The 24994-nt window shown below is 42.0% G+C and overlaps 1 protein-coding gene across 1 annotated transcript in view; it reads left to right on the top strand.

The window, feature by feature from the left end:
- col23a1b (collagen type XXIII alpha 1 chain b) overlaps nt 1-24994 on the top strand; it is a 128817-nt gene that overhangs the window by 67877 nt on the left and 35946 nt on the right. Inside the window, exon 3 of the mRNA XM_085292764.1 lies at nt 23311-23355. Within this exon, the coding sequence (XP_085148890.1) occupies nt 23311-23355 (45 nt within the window). The remainder of the gene's footprint in view (nt 1-23310; nt 23356-24994) is intronic.

The following is a 24994-nucleotide window of genomic DNA, read 5'->3' as shown; positions in this document are numbered from 1 at the left end:
ACCTGCTTGTTACCTGTTGAACTTCAGGGTCCGGCTGCTGGGCTCGGCATTCGCTTAGCTTTCACTCCAGGTTCTTGGCTAGCTTAGCGTTAGCATGCTGTCTTCACTGATACTTGCAAAGAACCGAAGTTGTTTTAGCAGCATAATGCGGTTGTTTCTGTCCTGGATTCAGGTTTCTACTTTACTTTTTATTTATTTTATCTCCATGTCCAGGCTCTAGACGGTGTCACTATTTTCCTCCTCACATGCTGGTTGTAGTGCAAGTGCAAGAACCAATAAGCAGGATCCATAGGCAGGCAGACTAACAATTTCTAGGAATTGGACTACTGGGAATCGATCTCCCAAACAACCAGTTCTCGATTCCCATCCCTAGTGAAATGGTAAATGGAATGGTTCTTATATAGCACTTTTCTACTCTACCTGAGCATTCAAAGCACTTTATTGAGCACTCAGAGTGCTTACAAAGAACCCCTGCCATAATATGAAAAGAAAATTGTTTTGTTTTTTTAAAAAAAAAAAGGTCAACCATTGTCCTCCATTGTCCTTGAAAACAGATGGCAAAAAATGTATTTGAGCACACTGCCTTGTTTCTTTCCTTTTTAAATATGTCTCTTTAAAATTACATTTGTGTTCATCTAATGTGGAAGTCAGAACACACATAAAATATGCGTTCACATGTCTACTGAGTAACAGAGAAGCCTCGGGAACACGGCCCTAAGTGGAAAAAGGTGACATCTACTGACATGAAGGCTGTTTTGCACTATCGTGAAAATTAAAGTCCTCACAGATGTCTACATATGGCGAACACACTTGTTATCGAATCAGCATAAGCCTCTGGTCTGACCCGTGTTTACGGCGTTGGTAACTTCAGAACACTATTGAATAAAGAGAAATAAGCCTCCTCATTCCTTGCAGTGTGTCGGTGTCAGATGGATTACTAAGGTATATATGAAACACTTCACAACACACATATGGTCCCCGAACTCTCTTTGGGCCACTGTGCAGCAATGTCTAATCTGCCGCTTTGGTCAAACAAACATCAAAGAAAGTGAAAGTTTAGACTACGTGATAGTCTGTGTACCCCAGCAGAGGAAATCTCAGGCTCCGCTAACCCGAGCCACTCGTTTCTAAGCTGCTCTCATTTGCATTTACACGCACACCTTCCCCTTGTGGTGTGTGCCTGGCATTTGTGATGCGGGTCTGTGCACCACAGAGCATGTGGTGTATGTTTCCCTTAGTGTATCCCGTGTACAAGTTTGTGTGCGTGAAAAGAAGTGCAGCTCCTTGACTAACAGGTACTCGTGTCATTGTGGTGAGTCACGTTGCAAGGACCTTGGGGATATTGGAATGTCTTCAAAGTGATTTTGTTTCTGCTGCTGTGAAATGAGCTGAGAAGATCTGGACTGGCCAGATGAAAGAAGTAAAAGAGCGCGGTGGGACTTTTGCACAGCATGTCACCGAGTGAAAAGGGGATCTGTAGCACAAATGTGAAGCAGGTCTATGTTGTGGGGCTCTTTAGGAGGGCTCACACTGTGGTACAATCAGTGTAAACAGCTAGCTCATGAGTGTCCTGTATGTGGGGTTATCACAAAACATATCATGGGTTCACATGAGGAAAATCATGAAGTGTGGAGCACATGATTGCACACCTTTGATCTCCAAAAACTTGAAAACAAGACTAAAGAATTATTATATTTACATAATTTATTTTTTATGCTTCAGTTGATCCCAGCATTAGGAAACATGGCATATTATATCAACGTGTTATTACAGTGAGAAAAAACAATCAAGATGGAAGACAGACCTTTATATTTATACGCATTTTATCAGCCCCATCAGGAAATTTCTTGCAGTAAGAAACACATTGGTCTTGGAGCAGGAAAAAAAACATTTCCAACGGACTGCGCGGTGATTCTGCGGCCCACTCATGATATATGCATAAATAAATGGTAGTTTGTACATATTTGCTTTACCTTTTTATCATTCGATGTTTACTGTACATGAAGGATAAGACGCATCCTGAATGTTAGAGCGGCCACCCGGGTGACCATGCAGCTGCACTGACCGTGAGTGCAACTGTGTGACTGCGCAGCCTGCAGGGCCGTAATGAGGGAATCCATCAACAAGGTGCAAAGGGTCGGAGGTAAGGGTGATGCAGGTGCAAATGCATATACTACCCTAAAAAGGAAAAACTATGTTCTGGGAAACTTTTCATGTGAAGGTGATCAATTAGTGACCTTTAAAATCATTCTGCAACTTCAAGCCGATGATTTGTTAACAAATGAACAGGCTGGATGATGAATAGAAAACCTCAGGCACAAGACCAAAATTATGCACGCAAATGTCCAAAACTCTCCCAGCTTTTTTTCCCCTTTTTTTTAAATTCCCCAAGAACAAAGATGAATGGGGACATGATGAACTCCCCCTTTTTCCCCCTAACATGGATTCTCCACATTTATACCTCCCTCTCTCCAGAGTCAGTCAGGCTTCATGTAGTGTGTATGTGTGTGTGTCCTAACAGCTGGGCAGGTCTCACTGAACCAGAGCACCATGGATGGCTGCTAATAATCCACCCTAATAATCCCTACATTACCTAATGTCTTTCTGCATTGAGTGCTATTAAATACCCATTCATTGTAATGCCAACAGTTACAGCTATTGTGACCATAGTCCCAGAGGAGGCGGCTAATGCCAGACGATGCCTGGCTGAATCTGCAGTGGTGCAGCGGGGTAGCTCGTGCCCCTGGGTGATGATGCTTTGTGATTACTCAGGGTCCCAGAGAGGTGAAGCTCTGAGCAGAGCTTCCTCAGCAGGGCATCTGGTTAATGAGTTTAGGGCATGTGGCTGGAGACCCAGACTGGAAAGGCAGGAACTTAACACACAACTTGATATTGTACTGGTAGGCAGCGCACATGTAAATGCAAAGTCTCAATGGTCCTTTGCTTGGTGCTCCATTTCCTCCACACAGTGGATCACTATGGAGAGCCTGCTGAGAGAACCCACAAGACAAGTAGCTGAACCTTAAGCACACATTTAGTGGCTTATATTAGTCACATTTTCTGAAGCCAAATATGACTAACAGCGTTCATGTGTTGAGGCATGCTCGTTATTCCACAAGTGCTTGATCCCAGATTAAGTCTAAATTTTAAGATAGCATGAGGCTCAGCAGTCCATGTCTTGATTACGCTGCTCTGGATGTAGAGTCTAATTGGACGCACAGAGGAGCTCCCCTGGAGGATGGCTGGCTATACACTGGGGACTCTGGGAACTTTACTGGAAACCATTAAGGAAACAAGACATTTCCGACCACAAGGAACTAGAAAAATGACTGAAAATGAGGAGAAGGCAGAAAAAAGGAGACTGAATAGTTAAGAACATGATTGCTGTGTGTGTTTTTCTAGTCGCGTGCCAAATTACACGTTGGCCTGGTACCAGCATGGCTCTGAATTGTCAACTCGTATCAGCTTTTTACCCTGTAAGACATTTAATCCTGTTCAGTCAGCTCTGACATGTATATATAATAAATCGTTCACCTATTGTCATCAGGTTTTCCGTTTAAACTAACGCTTGAACTTGTTTGCCTCTGTGGCAATGCCCGATTCAGGCTGTGCAGGGGTGAAGAGAACACAGAATACACTCTTAATATGAAGCCCAAGGTTTTTCTGTCACTTTCAGCTTCTCTTGGAGAAACTGATGGAAAGTCTTCACCATAGTTGAAGGGTTACTTGAAGTGTGGGGTTAAGGATAGTTAGCAGCCGCACACTTGAACAGCGGTGGAATCTGTAAGAACACCTGGAAGCAATTGTGTTTCCCTCCTAGGAATATTTATGCACTGGTGAATTATTCTAAGCATGTTCCCGGTGTTTATTTCTACAACGATGTCTGCCTGGATGGCAGAACAACCATGCAGTCACTTGGACACTCTGAAATACTGCTGCGTGTGTGTGTAATATGTCTATTATCTATTGACAGTGTAGTACCAAACTCAGGCCCTCAGGCTCACCTTTTTATAAGCACCATCCCGTGTCCAAACACTGCTAAAAGCTCTTAAATGTCGTGCATAATATTTTGATACCTGTCATCTTACTGTATGCTGTTATAAAGGAGCCAAAGGGAGAGGAAGCTGCCTTTGTTTGTGGTATCCATTCCCAGCATAACACACAAGCTCCAGTTTCCCATGGGTGTCTTTGCTGTGATGTCTCATGGCACCAAGGCAAACAGACACAGTCTGCACAAGGCCGAACGGCCCAGTGGATTTATTTAGTCTTGGTGGATGTGACACAAGATTTTGATATATGCTGGTTGTAAATTTCAAAACAAATCGATTCCACTATAAGATCTATGGTCTCTGTTTTCTTAGCAGGGCTTTTAATGTCGACCACTTTTGATGCCAAGGTGGATGACGGTGACAGTTTAGCCGGGTAAATAAAGCCGGCACTTTGTTTAAGCTGCAATGTCCATTAGGTAGCATGCCAGTATCATTGACGTGACGTTTAGTGTAGATATACTAGATGATGAGACTTTGATGATCTTCAACCTCAAGGACCTCCGCCAGGTTACAAGTTGTGGTCGAGAGTTAAATGTGTCAAAAGTGATGAGGTGGTTGGTCACAAAATTTTATCCAGACATTCGATATGAATTACAATAACTTTGCGTTTCCTTTTCCCCTCACTCTGATTATTGCGTCCAGATAGGGCTAATTAGCAAATGTCAGTAAGCTAAAATGTTAAATTAAGTGACCGTGGTAACAATTTACCAAGACGGGGGTTGAACATATGAAAGTGCCAAAACTGCAGTTACTTTGATGGGGAACTGGAGGGTTTTTTCAAAAACAAGTCAAACGCAGTAGCCTCACTTGTTAAAATATGTAACTATACAAAAGAAATATAATGCGGTACATCTAGAGAAAGTATATGATAGGGTGGTACTGCATGAAGAAGTCAGGAGTGTAGTGAAGTATGTGAAGGTGGTGCAGGACATGTATGAGGACAGCAGGACAGTAGTGAGGTGTGCGTAGGAGTGACAGATGGGTTCAAGGTGGGGATGGGATCAGCTCTGGGCACTTTCTTGTTAGCAGTGATGATGGGCAGACTGGCAGATGAAGTCAGGGAGGAGTGTCTGTAGATTATGTTTGCAGATGTCACTGTGATCTGTAGCAAGAGGGGGGAGCAGGTGGAAGAGAACGTGGAGAGGGTGGAGGTTTATATGTTTCAGTGAGAGGGAGACAGATGGATAGGTGAAGATTGCAGGAGATTTAAAGTAGATGAGTTTAAATTAGAGATGGCACGATACCACTTTTTTATGTCCGATACCGATATCATAAATTTGGATATCGGCCGGTACCGATATGAATCCGATATAGTGTGTTTTTTAATTAAAACTGTTTTTTTAATATCTTGCTGCATTTTGTATAAGTTCAAATTCAAGTTTAAAAAAACAAACAAACACTAAAGCTATTCTGTTATACCTGTATGCAAAAAATACACTGCACCCAAAATATTTCATAGTTCAGCAAAACTGATGAATCTAATAAACTTAAACCTACTCCATCCTCCCTATTCTGGTATTTTAAAGAGTAAACAACCTAATTAATAGGGTTCTAAAACTCCCAGCAAAAAATAAATAAAAAATAAATAAAAAAATAGGGAACCACCCCCCACCTCATGATGCTTAATCGACGTAATCAACTTTAATTTGATGCAGTGTGAGAAAACAATGCACAGAAATCCATTATTTTTGAAGAATAATTAAATAGATTCAACATCTTTCTTCAACGGAAGTGCAGACTGCACAGATGGTACCTTCCCAAAGGAAAAAGTACTATAGCTTACTAGGGTATATTATACTATATACAGTCTAGGGTATATTAGACTGTATATAGTAACGATAGTTACTATAGACAGTAATGGACTTCTATACATTTTACATCAGATTAAAACTTTGGATGTAAGATTCAGATAATTAATTATTAAAAGCTAGACATTTTAAATGAGAATAAGAAAGAAAAGTATGTCTTTGTGCCCCCTTTTCCCTGTTCATGCCCTATCGGCCCCCCTGGCTAAACTTTGCTAGATCCGCCCCTGCACAGTTACAGCCGTCAGCTAAGTAGAAAAAGATCCTGGTGTAGAAAGAAATATTAAATAAATTCTAACAACAGATTATCAAGCTTAAACGTGCTGCTGTTGTTCAGCCGCTGGTTTCCTCTTTCTGGCGCGAAGCGGGTGATAAACAAACAAGAGAGACGGAGTCGCGACAGAAAAGCCAATCAGCTGATCATTGATCAGTTTCACGATTGAAGTAGCAGCAGGAGAGGGAGAGAGAGAGAAGAGGCAGTCGCTACATATATCGGTTGTTAAGCATAACGCTGGAATGCTTTACAAACATTCAGAGATGAACTTACACACTTGCTTTACTTCTCTTTGGGATAACTTTGTCAGAGATGAAATGCCGGGTTGTTAGCGAGGCTCCAAATGCAGAACCAGACAACAGATCTCGCATGCCACAGCCGCTCTATCACGTGATGCATCCGACGCACTACAGTTATGCCGAGTTACGCCATGTCGCAAGTTTTGTGAGGTGCTTTTTTGATATTTAATGGATCAGATTAAATTTTTTATTTCTCTCCTATATCCGATCCAGTAATTTAGGTCAGTATCGGACCGATACCGATACTTAATATCGGATCGGTACATCTCTAGTTTAAATAGCTGAGGTCAATCATCTAAAGCAACGGACAGTGCAGGAGAGAGGTGAAGAAGTGAGTGCAGGCAGGGTGGAGATGAGTAAGCACAAAACGTGTGTGGGATTACTCACTTGCTCCATTTGCAGTTTTTTTTTCCCCATTAAGCTGAGTTACGCTCAAGAGTAAGGATGAGAGAGGTGGGTACACACCATATGTTGGGTGTGGGGAGGGTGTTTGAGGAATGGGGTGGTGGGTGAAAGGTGATACTCTGACAAGTGCTGTTTACGAGAGTAGAGAACACCGGAGGACAACTGTCGGCCGCCTTGAATATGAGACAGAAGATGAGAACAGAGAAGCAGGGCCTCTGAGACGGAGACGTCTGAGAGAAAAGTGAGAGGAAAGCAGAGGTTGAGAGCCAAGTTGTAAGACGTGACGGGGACACGAAGATCTCTCTCAGATTGACACCTGCTCTTAACCCTCAGCTCAGAAAGATGGAGACATAGTGAGAGGGAGACTTGGTATTAATATGACACAACCACTGAGGGATCTTCACAGAAATGTGACAACCATCTACCGAGTTGCAACGTGTGGGTGCGCACTATAAAACTTTATCTCTAGTCTGTATTTTATTGGTTTAATGTGTGTTTCACAGCCGTGTCTGCAAAGAAAATGTGAACGTTGGGGTCAGAGGTGGGGTGTGTTGGAGTACAGTGGCAGATTTATGGGCTCCACCAACCTGTAGGCTGGAGGTCACATCCTGACTTAATTACACGCTTTAACCATCACACTCACCCCCAAAGTAGTGGCACACACACACAATATCAGCCCTGCTGATGTTAGATCATGTCTGTTAAGATCCAAGAAATAGGTAAGACATGGAATGAGGTTTGTGTGCGAGTAAATGTGAGTGCGTTAGGCTCCGTCTCATCTCATCTGGCCCACATGTAAAAAGCTGATTAAGATGGAGGACACTGGACGTTGATCGATAACAAGCTTCTGGACAAAAGATGAAAGATCAAAATCGGATCGTGTTGCTTGGTATCATTAATATCTATCAAGAGCAGTGCAAAGCTTAAAACGGCCAGACACGGATGGATGAGAGGATGAAAAATGGCGGGGAAACAAAAACAGCTTCTCAAGATCTAGTGTTGCCCCTCTCTAGTGCATTCATTTGTTATCTCCCTCCCTTTTTCTGCGACTGTCCAGAGGGAGCTCTTATCTATCCTCCGGGGCGGTTAAGCTGTGAAAAGTCAAATCTATAAACTTTTCATCAGCTCCTTCTTTACAAAACGATTTATCCTGTGATCCTTAGTACATCTTTCTGCTATGTTTTCTTCCTCTTTTTTTGCTCTGTTCTTTAATTATTCTTACCAGACTGACAGTAACTATTTGTGTGTTTGCACTGATTCACCATTCATCCTCTCGAGCCTCCCTTCATTACTTTTGTTTTTAAAGTTTCTTGGGAAAATTGGGAAAAAGGCACAGCGCTTTACTGACATGTGCAAATCTATATAGAAAAATACAGTATAGTTTGCCAAAATCTGTCTTTTTTGTTCTTTCTTTTTTTTAAACAAGCAGGGTGAATTTGAAACAATTGTTCCCTTGTTGCACCTGTAATTTCCTCCAACAATGGATCTGTTTGGAAATTCCTTTAACAGAAGGTTGATTCACAGAGGAGAAATGTGCTGTAAGTGCCGTTTGACCGTTTTTGGTTTTGTGTAAGACCATATTGGCTCAGCTACAGTCAGGTGTATTCAGACAAAGCCTCCATTGTTTGAAAAACCCAGATAGTTAGTTTTACCATAAACCTCCTCTGATCGATTTATGAGGCAGGCACCTTTCTGTGAGTATGAAACATTTTGAAAGCGCTACTTCTTGGAGCAGATGACAAGGGTCCTAAATCACTTTCAAAGCGACCACAAAATGTATTTCTTGTTCTGACATATCAGTTTACCCGCAACGCCTGTTGATCTGGGACTCCAGTTTAATCCAAGAACCTGTCTGTTGGTCAGAGGGGCGTTACAACCACAAGCGGTTTCTTCCACTTGACCTGGCAGCCAAATGCTGAAACATAAAGCACATCAGGATGGTTTCAGACTGTAATCAGTTTCCATGTTGGGCCCGTTTTGCTCCACTGAGAAGGGTCATTAAATTATGTTCTGATATCCAGATGAGGGCTTTTATGATTAAATATACAGCTCCTCTTATTTTATTTTTTTTGCTCACGCTCACATGTTGGCAAGCTCGCAAATGTGGGAGTTTGTTGGATTTTTGGCCAGCAGCAGCTGGGCTGAGGTGGCTTGGCAAGAAGGTGGCGCAGCAGGAGAGCGAACGGCGGGTCGCTTTTCATCTTTGGTGTAAAGAAGAGAATCCTATTAAGCCAAAAAAAAACAGCGCTTTATATAGAGCGAATAACGACACGATGATTTGGTGTGGCAATAGATGAGCTAAACGAATGCTCTCTGCAGCTGTTTTCTCCTATCTTTTATATGAACGTGCTCCATCTTAACTCCTATGCAAGGTCACTTTGTTATGAATGCGCACACAGAGATGCGATTGGTCTACAGCGTTGAATGGCACATACCTCTCCCAGCTGTGTTTAACTTTCATCACTGCACATGAAGCCTATCAGGCATATCAGCTGTGTCAGCCATCTATCACAGTTGCAGCTGCCGAGCTCACACACATTAGCAAAGTTCAACACGCACACTGACACGCTGTAAAGATCTTCACTTGCAAATCTGGTGGTGGACTCTCTAATAGAGCCGTCTGCTCAAAGAAATGCAAAACTCCATATATTCCTAACATATATTTATTGAAAGTGATCTTATCCATGGTGAGTGTTTGAATGACTGTAAGTAAACTCACAACAGGCTGAAACATCAGACTGATCCCAGTCTATCACCAACTGTGTTAAAGGCTCGACAGCCATCCCAGCCATGTTCAGGCCCCAGGAACTCAAGCAGCTGATTGGACCTAAAATGGGAGCCACCAACCGGATAAAGTGACGCATGACACCCTACCCATCAAGTTCACACTGGGGCAAGTCTGCACCTGCCACAGGAAAGGACTTCACAACACACCATACAACACAACACACAAGCATAGACGCACCATGCTGTCCCAACTCTGAGATCTCACGGTAGCGAAATGAGAGCGAGGGGCACTCAGAAAGCCCGCGGTGACGGCAGCGTGAAGTGATATCCTCCTTGCACCCACCTGTATGTGTAAGTCTGAAATAAAGAGATGATGATCTATGAAGAAGCAGCTGAGGGCTCTTGTTTAGAAATCCTAAAGTGTTTATGAGCGATCACAGAGGCAGCGCTACTGACGTAAGTGACTGACGAAGTTCGTGTCCCAACGGGCTGCAACAGGCGCTCCCATGACATGAAACTTTGACCCAATAAAGGTGAACTTCAGTCTGAGTTTTCTTGATCTAGTTACGGTTTTAAAAAATAAAAATCACTAGTCCTGGGGGTTGATCCTGAAGTTTTAATATAGAGACACATTAGGGTATTTTAAAAAGTGTATTTAGCCATTATAACATGTTTTGTGTTGATTTATGAGGTGGTTGTAGCTCAGGAGGTAAAGCAGGTCATCTGCTAACTGGAAGTTTGATGGTTTGAGCTCTGACTTCTCCGGTCTACATGCCAAAGTGTCCTTGGGCAAGATCCTGAACTCCAAGTTGCTCTCTGATGCGTTCATTGGAGCACGGGCGTTAGATAGAAGTAGAAAAAAGTGCTTGCATGAATGTGTGTGAATCGGTAAACGGTGCATGTTGTAAAAGTGTTTCGAATGCTCAAGTAGTAGAAAAGAAAAAAAATTAACATGCAGTGAAAGGAATAATTATTTATAATCTGAAACCTCTTGCTGTTTTGGCTCTTGTCTTCACCCTTGATTCACAATGCACCCACGAGAAGAGTTTCACAAGAGGAGTGGTGCAGTGTCTGCAGTGATGGGATGGTGCATCAATCCATTGAAGAGAGAGTGTGAAAGCAAAATTGTCCATTTACTTCTCAGTCTCTGTCCTGCCCTGACATCTGCCTTGTTCCAATGAATGAGCTGGTGAAGGTGGCTGTGTAGAGAGACAGGTCTAGGCTTCTCTGTGTAGACCTCTGCGACCTGGACCTGCAGAAGTGGGACGGGAAAAGAACATATATACTGTAACTGGAAAAGTCCAGTATTTTCTCTCTTGTATTGAAAAATGTATTTATGCAGATTATGATTGAGCAGGAGACCACAGAATATATATCGCTATGATTTTAAGGCCCCCAAAGTAGTTTTGACAGCATTGCAGCTGCACAGGGCATTGAAAAGTAGTGAGCCTTCACATACCAACAGTGCATGCTTTTAGAGATCCTTTGTGCACTGCTTAACGTGTGTGTGCACATAAATTGAGTGTAAATGTACAGAATTAGTACAGTGTGCCCAGTATGCAAAGCCAAGACCTCTACAAGTCCTACATATTTACACATTTCCCTTGAGTTTTTGGAGCACTGTGAATCACATCCAACATGGACATTTTCTTGTCAGAAAGCCTGTAAGTCTGCAGTTTTCTTTATTCCTCTATCTGATTTTTTTTTTTTTTGACCACAACTTTTTTTTTTTTCTTTCGCCTTCATTTGGGAACTGCTCCTTGTAATCAATCACAGTGTGCCTGTTTGGCTATGAGCTTTAATTCCACAATAACGCTGATTATTCTTGATTCATCCATGTGTCAGATAGCATCATGGGTTCTTTACTTAAGTCAGGTTGGGTTGACAGAGAAGGTTTGTTCACTGGGATGGAATTACTATGAGACCCGAGACAGGATATTGGCAAATAGAGCAGGTCACATATCATTGCTGGTGAAGTCATGGAGATTGGAAATGTACAGAACACATGATGCTGATGAACTTACTGTATATGTGAAAAAGATGAGTGAGGGATGAAGAAAGTTAGATTAAATGTAACAATATAAGTAGGGTCAAATATTCAGCTTCTAATCAGTACATTAACTCTGCTATTAACTTAGTAAGGTCCTCAAATAAAGCAATCTGGCAGACCGCTTGGGTAGTCGGAGGAGGAGATCTGACAGCAAATTTCTATGTACAAGTAAAAGTACACTCTTAATACTTTGCACGTGAAGCCCATCAGCAGAGAATGTAAGAAGCAGTTAGTCGCTGTTAATCAAATGCACTTTATGAACTGATCATCAGCAAGTGTGACCACCTCTATAAAAGCAGAAATTCACTGCAAGGTCAGACCACCCAGGCAGAGAAACTACATTCAGGTGTGTGGTAACACCATGCCACCATCTTCCTTGAATCGACATCCCATCAAATTCACACCAAGGTCAGACCGTGCAATTTGCAAAAAAACTCCAGAGCTTCATCTTCAAGTCCACTAGCTTCAGCTGGCATGTTAAATGTTAAATTTCATGACAGTACAATTAGAAAAAGAAAACTTTGTAAAGATGAGACCAAAGTGGAGATATTGGGACATAATTCACTGGTTTGTCAAAAACTAAATGGAGAATATTAGCACGGATATCTCATACTAACTGTTAAGCACAGTGGTGGAGGGCCTTCTCAAAGTATCCTAGAGTCAAATGTGAGGTCATCTGTCGGACAGTTAAAGCTTGAACAAAGTTGGGTCGTGCAGCAAGCCAATAAGCCCAAACAAAGTAGTAGATATATAACAGTATGGCTGAAAAAGAAAAGAGTGAACCTGACTGCTGTGGTGGGACGTTAAGAGAACTTTGAGGTTATTCAAGTTATGTAAAGATATTGACTGCACAGGACTGCATAGAAAACATTTTGTATTTTTCATATAATTTTACATATAAAACAACAAAAAAAACAGATAACTTAAAAAAAAAACACAGGGACTGTGAATGCACCACTTCTTCTTAGATCCAGATGCCCATTCTCAGTTCCTTCACGAAGCCGGGTTCAGCATGCCCAGTCATGACTGTGTAATCTACACGCTCTCACCTTGGTTTCCAAAGTAGCTGTAATTGGCCTGTCTATTTCAGGTTTAAGAAAAGAGGAAGCGCAAACCAGACAGAGGACCTAGCTCAAGGGTAAGGTCTAAGGGCAATAGGTGTGAAACACCTGTAACGAAAAAGAAGAGAGGTGGAAATAATGGTGAAAATTAGAAACTGCTTTCAAATGGTTGGAACTGCACAGATATGCAGGGCTTGAAGAAATTTGAAGAAAGCTGTGGGAACGACAGAAGGTGGAAGCCTTTTGCAATAAGATAATTGTTAAAGCAGGAGTTAAGCTGCCTTTTGAACATTCACACCATGTTTCCTCAACCATGGTGTACACACACACACACACACACACCACAAATACTGGAGTATTCATGGTGATTATTGCGATTTTCTCTTTATGCCTCCGCACTTTAAGACCCACCCCCGCGCTCCCCATGCCCGGGTCTCCAGTTTTGCCCTAACATGTTCCAGAACTTCCAGAAACTAGAACCACATTTTATGAATGAATAAAGGCTACAAAGATAAAAGAGAGTTTTTATCCTGTTACAGACCACCGTTCACCATAGGCTGGCCCCGGACGAAACCAACACTTCAAAAATAACCCCGTCAAACTACCACTGAACACACTGATGCTGTTGATGTTTGTCACATTAAAGAGTCTGAAACTTTTATCTTCAAAAACTGTTGTCCAAGTGCGCTGAAAGGAGTCCTGATACTTTGTATATTTGAGGCACATTCCTTTGTTGAAGAAAATATGTTAAAGTCTGTATTGGTAATATCAGATATGCTGTTTACTATCTGCTTGCTTTTTAACAGTAAAGACCTGCATCTCCTAACTCACAACCTTTGGCTTGGTATCTGTGCCTTTTTTGAATGATAATGTTGGAAGGACACAAGAACCCCGTCCCAGAAGTGCTATGAAATATCCAGCCTGTCTTTTTCAAACTTGACATGTGTTGCCATGGATTTTGTGGGATTCGTATTCACCGTTTCTTCAGGTCTTCACCTCTTTCAGGGTTGCGTGTTGTACTCTTTGTAAGCTTTGCAGGATGTCCACTCTTAGCGAGAGTAGCAAGAGCGCTGAATTGTTGCTGCTGGCATCAGTTTTTAATATTTTACAAGCCAGACGCAATGTGAAAATTAAAAAGCAGGTTGCCATAGCGACAAATCTGCATCCTCCCTAAGTTTTGCAATATAAAATCTACAAAAACGTAAAAATAATATTTCTTCAGTTTACGTTACTGTCATGTGCTATCATGTGTTTTACCACATTTCTTGTGACGTCACTCCTCTTACTGTTGCACATAAACATGTCCGCATCCGTTTCTGCCAAGTGTCACGTAAGTTTAGGCCATTATTTACTCAGGCAATGAGTTATGAGATGATATTTTTCATCATGCTCGTCGTAAACATTTTCTTGAGATGAAAAAAACTTTTCCAAAAAGTGGGAAAAAAAAAATTCCACCCTTCCATTGCCTTTCTGGCCTTAGTTTGTGCCTGTATGTAAATACAGCTGGTAGCACCTAAAGGCAAAAGCTCTGTCCTCTGTCTGCTGAACTTTGGGTGCTTTGGTCTTCTTTGTTGTGATCTGACGTATTTGCTATGCTTGGCTGGGGCTGGCTGTGTTTTTGCAAGGATACTGTCATTGTTTTGACTGCATCTTTCTCTGTGTGGGGCAGTCCCGTCCCTGCCTTCACGTCTCATTAGGTGTGTCACACGATAAATGCCCAGGCAGCCTTCAGCACCAGCCCAGCGCTCAACACAAACCACCTGCCAGACATCGCAGCGGCAGATCCAGCGCAGAGCTCCTTTGTGTCTTCCTCTCCAACCTGTGCGCACTTTCAAACAAATATAAACACGCAATCAAAGTTCTCTACAAGTATACACTGTGTCACCCTAAAAACACAAATGACCTGTCAAGGATTATGCGAACCCACATCAGTGCCGACCTGATGAGTTTTTAGAGATTGAGCTCGTTAGGGCAAAATGAATAATGCAGCAGACAACTAAACAACCCTGCAACTTTAAGAGCATGCATACATACATCGCTCGCATGCAGGTTTACAGCGGCGTCACTCAGCTTTGACGGAGCGTGCTAAGAAAACTATATGTTGATCACACTCATGGGCGTGAAGCAGGCATCCAGTCCTTCGCACAAACATACTCAGAGAAAGACGCTCTGCTGCCATGCAACACTTGTAGAAACTCAAACACAAAAGCCGAAACTCTGCCGCATCTTATTTCCCAATCAAAGATGACCTTTGCTTGAATACCAGAGAGATGTTTACTAGCATCTCTCTCTAACCACATATCAACAGTCGCAGAGCCAAAGTTCAACCCACATGAGAGGCAGACAAGTTTTATAAAGACAATTTAATCCACAAGAGGTTTGTATTACTGATGTGATTCAGGCTGTTCATCATCTGGTGAGACTTCCAACAACAGTTCTTACCCTGCTTACGACTTGCTGTCTTATCTGCAGGAATTCCAAGAATACGATTATTTCTTAAAACCATTTGTACTAAGCTTTGGAATATGAGGGACATTTTTTGTACATTTTCTTTAAAACGGTCGAGTTTTGTGTAAAACAAGAGGTTTGTGGCGACGTCATGCCAGAAAGTCCAGCTCAGCCAGCAATCCTGGTACATCAGCAGTGTATAGTTGAGTTCCGTGCAACCTGATACCTCCGTTGACACCTTCTTTTATACATCCAGCCTTATATATAGCTCACTGTTCACACTTTCTACTTTTCTTGTCAAGGAAAGGCTGTGTGGCAGACAGGATGTCGACCTGGAGAAACAGGAGTAACTCAAAAAAATCAGCTTTAATGCCGTCAGGCAAAAATAAAGTCCAAAATGCAACACTGAACAGGGGCAGGACATCGAAATACCAGAAAGCACAGAGCACAGGGAATACACACATAGCATTAAGAAACAGCACAACAAAGGGTAAGGGGAGACTCGGACAACATATATATATGCCGATAAGGAGAGGAGAGGTAATAGGTGGCAGGACAAGGCACAGAAAAAAAAATAGCAAAATAAAACAGGAAAGGGTGGACAAACACAGCAACACACAGCAGCTTCACACTAACTGAAATGCTGGGGAAGACTTCAGAAACTCAAAAACTAAAAGCATGAAAGTAATTTACAAAAAAGCTCTAAACAATCCCCCAAAACCACAAACTAATAAAAAACATGAACACGTATACCCCATTTTCATCTTCTTTCTGACAGTAGTCGGTGATGTTTGCTCACTTCTGTACCCCATAAACAGGGATTGAAGGGGGATTGGTAGATGGGAGGGACCCTAAGATCTAGGGATAATGTGTATTTTCCCCACTGATGATGAGGAGGAAAAAGCATCAAAATTAATAACAACAGTGCATGTAAGCTTTAAAATGTTTAGTTTACTATATATCACTTGCTGATCAGTTTTAACCCCTGAAAGCAATCTCTCATCTTCCTCTCCTGTGCTCTCTTCCTCATGTCTTTCTCCATCTGTATTCGGACTAAGAGTGAGGACATAACTAGTGAGACCTAATGAGTGCCAAACGGCACAGGAACACTTTGTGCTTTTGGTGATATTTCTTGAGCTTTATGAAACACTGCCAAAACTTTACTAACGTGAATGAAGGATCTGGGTCCAGTGCAGGCAGAACCATGGGGTGAGGTTACTTTATGACTTGTTACGTGAGATCTCCACGGCATCAGTGGGAAACAACATGAGGCTGCAGCATATGAAAAATGAACTTATTGGATATTTTTATGTATTAAATTGCCTGTGAGATTTAATCAACTGAAGCTACTGGAAGCCCGCTTTTAGCCGTGTCTATACTGGGGTCTTTGTTGCTGGTTCCAGAACAGAGCCATAAAAAATGAATTATTTCGAACAGAAATAATAATTTTCTCTGACTAAAGTAAGAAGAATATTAAGTAATCATTTTCACATATATATGATATGCAAGGTTGTTATGACATCTGTCACAACGAGATTTAATAGGTTTGAGTTGGAATTTTCTAACTATTTTTCCTGCTTAATTTGGATATCTGATTGTACCCACTCTGAGATCGGATATTCATGAACCCAGACTGAGCCACTGAACCTCGCCTGACCCAGAACAAGAGAGATGCAGGGCAGCTGGTGAACGAATCATCGTTACGTGATTCACATCCGTTTTCTTTTTGTCTTTTTGTAGCTGTTTACACCCACAGCATGTGTCCTCCAGCTTGCTGGAACAAAACTTGGACAAACACGAACGTGGACGGATCAGGAGACGACAGAGACAAGTAGTTTTGTTTCGGGCAAAGAAGCTTAACAGCTGTCCACATTTCTGCGAAACTGGGGAATCCTCGCAATCGTGCCTGATGTCAGCATTGGTTTGCAGCGACGGTACTTAACCTCGCCTTATGAGACCATAAATTCTGTCTTTGACAAAAGGGGAAACAGTTCGTTTAGTTGCTATAAACATATTTTGCAAGTATAATCTTGAGTCAAGTGTTGCAATATTAGTGTCAGCATTTCTACAAATGTGGTCAAAATTTGGCTTAAGGTGATTTTAACTCACCAGCATGTGTAGAAAATTCAGGTATCTACACAGAAAAACCTCTTCAAAGTTTTCATGATTGTAACAAAAGATGGAAAAAATCTATCATTAGTGATTATTCATCTCTGGCTCTCTTCCCCAGCGTCTTTTGTTTGAATTGCAAAATAAAGAGATGATATGCTGTAGGTTCACCACCTAAAGCTATTATGAAAGCAAGAAACAGACCTTTTCGACTTTCCTCTCGATATGTCCAGCCCACTTTTCCCGTTCTTTGCACTAAATTTCATTTTCCCATATTTGTGTGTGGGGAAGGTGGATGGATGGATTTTGGTTAGCTCTTGTTGATCCCACCTAGGTTAAACAAAATAGGACCTTAACAAAGATAAGGTGGGCTCAGTTCTCAAACATTGTGCACTTTATTCTCTCGAAGCTCCCTCTTTCCGAGAAATGTCACAGTAGCTCGATCGTGCCAAACTTCAGCTATGAGAAACAAACAGGAGTAGATGGAAGATGGACTGGCGTGTATGTTTTGTTGATTTGAGACCACAGTGGGTTTAAATAGTTTTTACAACCTGTAAAAACGTTGATGGAAAAATGGCTTACGGCGCCGCTCAGGTCGATTTCACTTATCAGCAGGAATTTTGGATTTGCCTGAGTGTGTGTGTGTGTGTGTGTGTGTGTGTTTGAGCTTACCCACAGGATGTGATGTTCAGTATTGGTCAATCTTTAGTGGCTTCCTGAAAGATACTGTGTGAAGACTTGAGAAGGATGCTGTATCTAAACAGAGATCCATGTGTTTGTTTTTCACTGGTTTCTGACATTCTCTCACACACATAGACACTCCGAGGGGGGTATTGGCTCACTTGTGGTCTCCCGGTCAAACCTTAAATGCTCCTTGTGTGGAGCTTGAGATCAAGTGCCTCCGGCGAGCGTGCACATACACACACGCGCACTTATCTGCAGTTCAAATGAAGTTCGTTGTATGTTTCCGTGTTATCGTGCTGTTCCCAGGGATTTCTTAACATGTGCTCAGCTGAGTGAGCTCATGCGTGTCCAGCATTTTTTTTGTGCATTTCTTAAAGAGATCTGCACACATCACACATGTTTATATGTAGCCTTATTTCCTAAATATTCAGTATTACACATTTATCAGTTCACATTTTTCTACCTTAACCCCATACGTCTGTTTGTTTAGCATCCTCCCATCTGTTTTACTGTGTGCAAATCAACCAGTCACTCTGGGAAATGTATTGCTGCTTTGTCTTGGAGTTGTACAGTCATCTTTTAGTCAGTTAGCAACCTAGACCTCTAAAGAGTATAATGAAAACCTGCTTTTGTGTGTTATCATCCCATTAAATCATCATTATAAGTTGTCATCACTGCCTGCACCTAGTTGTAGGCTCAATAGGCTGTTATCACTTCGTGGAGTTGGTGCAGCATTGCTTAAATGACATAATGAGCATGTTTCCACTTTGAAATAACAACACAAGTCGACATATGGAGGTTGGAACCAGAATGTCACCCAGGAGTACGTGTGTGATACTTGATTTTTCATTGTTTTAGACGCATTGTTTTTAATCTGCTTTACATTTAAACTTTACATTTGCCTGCACGACCTTTCTGTTTCATGCCTTGCACACTTTGACTGGATGATGCCTGCTGAGATTTTTTTTTTACATGTGATTATTCAGATAACCTCAAAATTGCTGACTCTACTAGATTGAAGAGTGTCCTTGCAGACCCGTAGGACATTTTCAACTCCTTTCACCTCAGCTGACCCAGAAATGCCACAGTGAAACAGAAAGACAGAGCTAAAACCCAAGTCGAGCCACGGCCATTTGTTTGCATCTCAGCCGATATGTGCTCACCTCGCTGTTCTAGAGCAGGAATCTGAACTGCTTTCACACATGCCTACACTCTGCTCTCCAGCCCTGCTGCTTTTCCCATTAATTCCTCCAGTTAATCTAGTCCTACATCAGCTTGTCATCACCCACCACAATTCCCCCTCAACTATGCCACTCAGGACTAATCACGCTCCCACATTTCAGTCACTCTGACGCCTGCCCCTCCAGTGTTTGGCCACTAACCTGTCGACATGCAGACGGCCGCCTTTCAAGTCTCAAACAAAGGTAGAGCAGGCATGGCCCGTGGTGACCCATATCTTATGAAGTATGTGCTTGGTTAAGGAAGAATTTTATGCACCCAAAGACCATGTACGTGCAAGACTTGTGAAAGCATTCATCCATCGATGCCTGCTGACTTCGTTTTGTCTGCCAATCCTTTCCTCTGTCATTTTTCTTATATCTGTAAGACTCTCTTTCTCTGTCCTTCCCAACTAATTTCTCTACCTCCTGGTCTTTCCTCCCCATCCCATCACTCCCATGCACATTCCTGTCTCCCTGTTTCCAGCTTTTTCAGCTTTTCCACCTTGTCATCTAGCATCTCTCTCCATCTAGTCTCTTTTCAGAGGCCTTGGGCTTACTCTAGCATCTCCCACTCCTGTTTATGACGGTGGAGGCTGAGGGAGGGGAAGTCAAGCCCACTGTGAAATATGGAGGCTATCATAACACGGCTGGCATCTGTGCCTGAGGTTTGAAGGTGTAGAGGTGTTAAAAGTGTAAAACTGTTCAAACATAAATTTTAAATGAGAGTCAGTGCAGTGGGTGCACAGCTGTAGCCCACTCAGTTTCCTTTGTTATTCTTTGTTTTGTTTTTTTAGTTTGCCAGCAAAATCCTGTGGGAGCTTAAAATGGCAAATGGAATCACAGCATAAAAATATGATTTAGTCGAGCACTTAAAAAAAGGGTCAATCTTCATTTCTTTAATTAAAGTTATTACTTTTTTTCTTTTTTTTTACTATTCCTTCAATCCCAGAGTTCCAGTGTCATTAATAGCTCATTGCTGTTGCATTAAGGAGGATGAAAGTAGGAGAGGCAGACATGCGTAGGAGGTGGGAGACCATGATTGAGGTCTCCTTGAAAGGGCTGGCAGAGTCAGGAAGTGATTAGGCCACTACAATACCCCCAATAATGACAATAGAAAACATGCTCAGAGCCATTTATGTGGAACCAGTGTGGTTCTGATTTCACTATGAGAGCAGGGGAGGACGGTCACATGGAACAAAAGACAGAAGAAGTGAGGTGTTGCCCACAGAAGGGTTTTAGACAATGGGAAAGCAAGCTGAAGGCTTACTTGTTACTTTAGCTGCCCTGTTTTCTTGCCATGTCTGGATCCTGTGCAGTAAATTGACGGTAGATTTGCTTTTTGAGATTCATTTTTAGAACAAGCAGAATTTATTTTTCAAAGAGAGGTTGACAAAAAAAAGTTCTGACATGCAGCAGAAAGAAAGTGATCGTTTTGAGGCTACCATAAGTCCTGTGTCAATCAAACGACTCCCTGTGAGCATGCACTTGGCGACAGTGGGAAGGAAAAGCTCCCTTTTAGCAGGAAGAAAACTCCAGCAGAACCAGGCTCATGCAGGGTGATTCTGGTGCTGGGAGGAAGGGGAGGAAGACAGAACAAAAAACACACTGTGCAAGAGAGCTAGAGATGAACAACAACTAATGATTAAATGCAGAATGGTGTGTAAGCACATGGTGTATACAGCCGAGTATAAAGATTTTTGATACTAGAATAACCCCGTTTAGATTAGAAAAAACAATACTGGACAAGTAAGTCAAAGTCCAGAGTTTATTTATTCTGATTATTATCATTATTCTTCTTCTTCCATCTTGCCTCGCAAGTTTGAAAAGAACCTCAAAAAGTTATATCAGAATGTGTGATTCGATTAAGAATGTTTTCCTATTACTTTGGCAGTAAATTCACAAAAATATTTTACATGGCTGCTTCAGTAAGGTGAATAATGACATGTAAAGGACGCCAGTCAGTGTTTTGGGCTTTTAAAATAAAATACTCTCGATGATCTACCAACAAAATATTTCAAATACTTCTCACAAGCTCCAAAGAGTAATTCTTTCCTTCTGATGCCTCTCTTGACACATCCTTTCAGCTCCTATTGCCTCCTTATAGCCGACCCAGCAGTAGTATTGACATACTCGTAAGTTTATTCAGAAATTTTTTTGGTGTTTTGCTTTTAATGTTACAGGAGGAAATGGAGTAAACATTCAACTGTGTGTTAGACAAACCTGTGGCCAGCATGTCCCCAACGTAAGAGAAATATTAAACTGAAATTGCAGAGTGCATGGGAGCTGCTCTCAGGACACATCCGCTTTATGGTTGACTATCACACAGTAGAAGTGGATTACGAATATCGATATTATCAATACCAGTGCTGATATTTGTATCGGATCGATACTAGCACCAACTGAGCAATCTTTTTTTTTTTCAGTTTGTAGCCACTGAACTGTGTTAAATGTATTTCCTTTATTTGAGAGGGAAAAAAGAAACAACCTCAAACATGCAGTGTGAAAAATGTCTGAACCTTTTTGTGCTGACTGTCATGTGTTTTGGATTTATAGCCTATGGCGCAATGAAACAAAAGAAGCTGACCCAGAGTATTTTAGGGACAAGCACATTTAATTCAGTTCAATTCAGTTTTGTTTATACAGCACCAAATCACCCACAGAAAAACCCAACGATCATATGACCCCTATGAGCAAGCACTTTGGTATATAGCACCAAATGACAACAGTCGCCTCAAGGCGCTTTATACTGTAAGGTAAAGACACATCAATAATAGGGAGAGAACCTTAACAATCATATGATACCCTATGAGCAAGCACTTTGGTGACAGTGGGAAGAAAACTCCCTTTTAACAAGGAGAAACCTCCGGCAGAACCAGGCTCAGTGAGGGACAGCCCCTTACATTTCAGGTCTCCAAGTTTCAGAATGCATGAAAAACTGAAAGGTGTGTTTTATTGTAGTAACTCATTATTGTGAAAAGGAAAACCCACAGTGATTTAGTGATCAGTATCAGATCGATGCCTATATATGCAGTATCGCTCGCTGCTACCACACAGTTGATGTGCATCAGCATTGACGGGAGCTTATCCTGATAGGGCAGTAGGCAAAAAGAAGCAGTTTGCATGCATGTTGAAGTGTCCTTAGCCAGAATCCTAAACCCAAGTTGCCCCTCATGGATACATCACAGTGTGAGTGTACATTTTAAACAAACAGCTTAAAGACATTGGACATGTGAATGCATATGCTTATGGGTGAATGAAGGGTGCAGAAGAAAAATACTTTGAGACCTCTCTACTTAAATAAATAAGCCCACAAAATATACTCAGCCTGTAATATTCTGCTTGGGTGTAATGTAATTAGCTATAACACTGTGGCAAACTGTGCTAAAAATTTTCAGTGTAAATTAGAGACTAATTAGAGACTACAAGCTGGTCTGCTATGCACCAAGCTGGCTGCTTGGTGCATATCACACATGGAGAGAACTTGGAAAACCTTTTGTGGATAGCTTCAGCTTTTAAGCCAAATGGGAAGCTTGAGTGATCTTTCTGAGCCTGATCACAACCTTATTTTTCTTTGGGGTGCAATCAAGTGCACTAGTTGTAAGAACAGTACCTCTGTGAAATCACCGAGCAGACACTGACGCAAATCAATGGAAGTGTAGAAAATGACTCATGGTCTTCTAGCAGCATGAGGTCTAACGTCTCACATCATCTCCCGTCCCTTCTGTAGCTTTCTTCCTAGTTTTCCAAGCTTGGCAAGAATTCGCCAACAATGACAAAAAAGCTTTTTACTAGAAAGGTCACAGTGGAGGCTGCATCATAACAGGACCAGAGGAAAGTTGCTGCATGAAGGCCAGAGATGAATGTGATATTCGCCCAACATGAGGGGAAGAGTCTTGTACACACATGAAAGTCTTTGTCCAGCCAAACTGAAAGTCACAGAGTGCATTTAGCTCTAAAGAAATCTTTTTCTGTCATTTTATTTTTGTTTCTCGCATCTGAAACTGAAACTACATGTGCAATTTGTGCGCTGACATTTTAGCGCTCTGCCAGCTCGTACGCATTTGATGCCAAACAGCGCTCGAGCAGCAGAAGCGAAACGGCGAGTGAGGTTGAGTCGTTTTCTACTCATCCCTGCGGTGCTGATTTTGGCAATTCATCGCTCTTTCTGTGTTTCCACAGGGCCTCCAGGAAAACGTGGAAGGATGGGAAGAAGAGGGGAACCTGGTAAGTAATGCCCATCAAATCATTTAACGGTTTATTTTTCCTTTTAACCCTCTTTTCCTGGAAAACACACACTTTTTTTTTCTTCATCACACTCACATACCATCCCTCTTTTTCCTGTGTGACTGGGTAAGTTCGAGGCGAGGGCCCAGCAAAGGCAGTGATCCATGAGTCAGGCCACTGGATGATGGGCTTCAGTTGGCCCTTCTCCCTGTCCCTTTCCATTTGCGCCGACATAGTGCTAACTCTGGCCATGTGGTTCCACTAACTTTGCCCAGATGTCAGTCGTTCTTGCTGAGCGGTAGCAGCTGCTGTAGTACGAGCCTAATGAGTCTGCCTCGCCAACATCGCTACCCACCATTATGGTGCTGCTTTTTCAATCGATCCAAACCACAAAAACACTCCACGAGGAACCAAAACAGAGCAAGGACATAAGTCTTGTTTCACAAATTTCATCGTGAAAGATGGAGCGGATGTTGTACAAGTCTCACTCATCCCAATTTTTAAATGTTTCTTATTAAAAGTGGGCTCCACGACAGTATTAGGCAATTTTATCAAAACCTGCAGGATATGTGTCACTGTCGTAAAATTTCCATTGTGGTTGTGAATCACTGAGGTGGATGTTTACAGATGGGATCTGTTTTTGTGAACACGGTGACTAAGTGAAAGATCATCAGTGATCCCTTTCTGCTTGTCTGCTTACTTTATTTTATCTGATCAAACGTCCATCTTTTAGGTGACGGGTTGAGCAAAACGTCCCATAAATCTCGACTCGGAATTGCATGTTTTTTTTCTGTTCTAGAGGGCGGCCAAACAGTATATTTCTGTTTTCTAGAAATCGCAGCAGAAGGTGAACACCATCAATGTGTTAGTCTCTTGCCGGCATGAACGGCCTTGTGTGTGGTTTGCGCAATTTGGTTTTCTTTGGAGATGCAAATCTTAAGTCTTAATCTTACCGTTTACAGAGTTTCACTCATTTTCTGAAACTACTAAAAAAAAACAAGAAGTGAAATTAGATTTGTTAGGGTCAATTTGCTGTGGCAGATTTGGTGGACTAGTAAGTGTTCACGGCAGCGTTACGGTCTCAGCGGGACTGACCCAGTTTACCATTATGCCTTACTCATGTTTTTAATGGATTTTGGAGAGCAGTAGTGACCGGTCTCAAATCTCGATAATCAGTTTACTGTCTAACTAAATTTATATTAGCATAAAATGTGGAAATCCCTTTGGGTGTCCTCCAGGTCCGTTTAATGGAAACCTCATCATTACGAGCAGGAGTGGGGAATTAATTTAAGAAACTGGGACTGTTGTGGAGGCCCACACCCCTGGGAAAATTAATTACCCACCCCTGATTTGGAGGATGTGTGCTGCTAAGGTTTCAGCCAAGAGTGGATGCCTATTTGAGGCAGATGGTCCGTGTCTGAAGGGCCGTCGTGGTTCTGTTTAGGCTATCGCTTGTATTTTTTAGTCTCTCATCCTCACATTGCATCCTGGCTCAGAGCGAGTACGTATATTAAATGGAGAGGCTGTTTCGCCATCCTGATGCTGATGACTCCAGGACAACATTTTAAAAGGCCAGAAGAGGTTTTCCTCCATTCTCTCAGGGAAAAAAAAAACAAATGAGAGTGGAGAAGGGAGCGCA

The sequence above is a fragment of the Mchenga conophoros genome, linkage group LG2 (genome assembly GCF_057382185.1).
Source record: "Mchenga conophoros isolate Kocher_MC1m ecotype Shallow Benthic linkage group LG2, M_conophoros_male_GT1.1, whole genome shotgun sequence".
NCBI classification, from domain to species: Eukaryota; Metazoa; Chordata; class Actinopteri; order Cichliformes; family Cichlidae; genus Mchenga; species Mchenga conophoros.
This window is presented reverse-complemented; position numbering and strand designations above follow the sequence as displayed.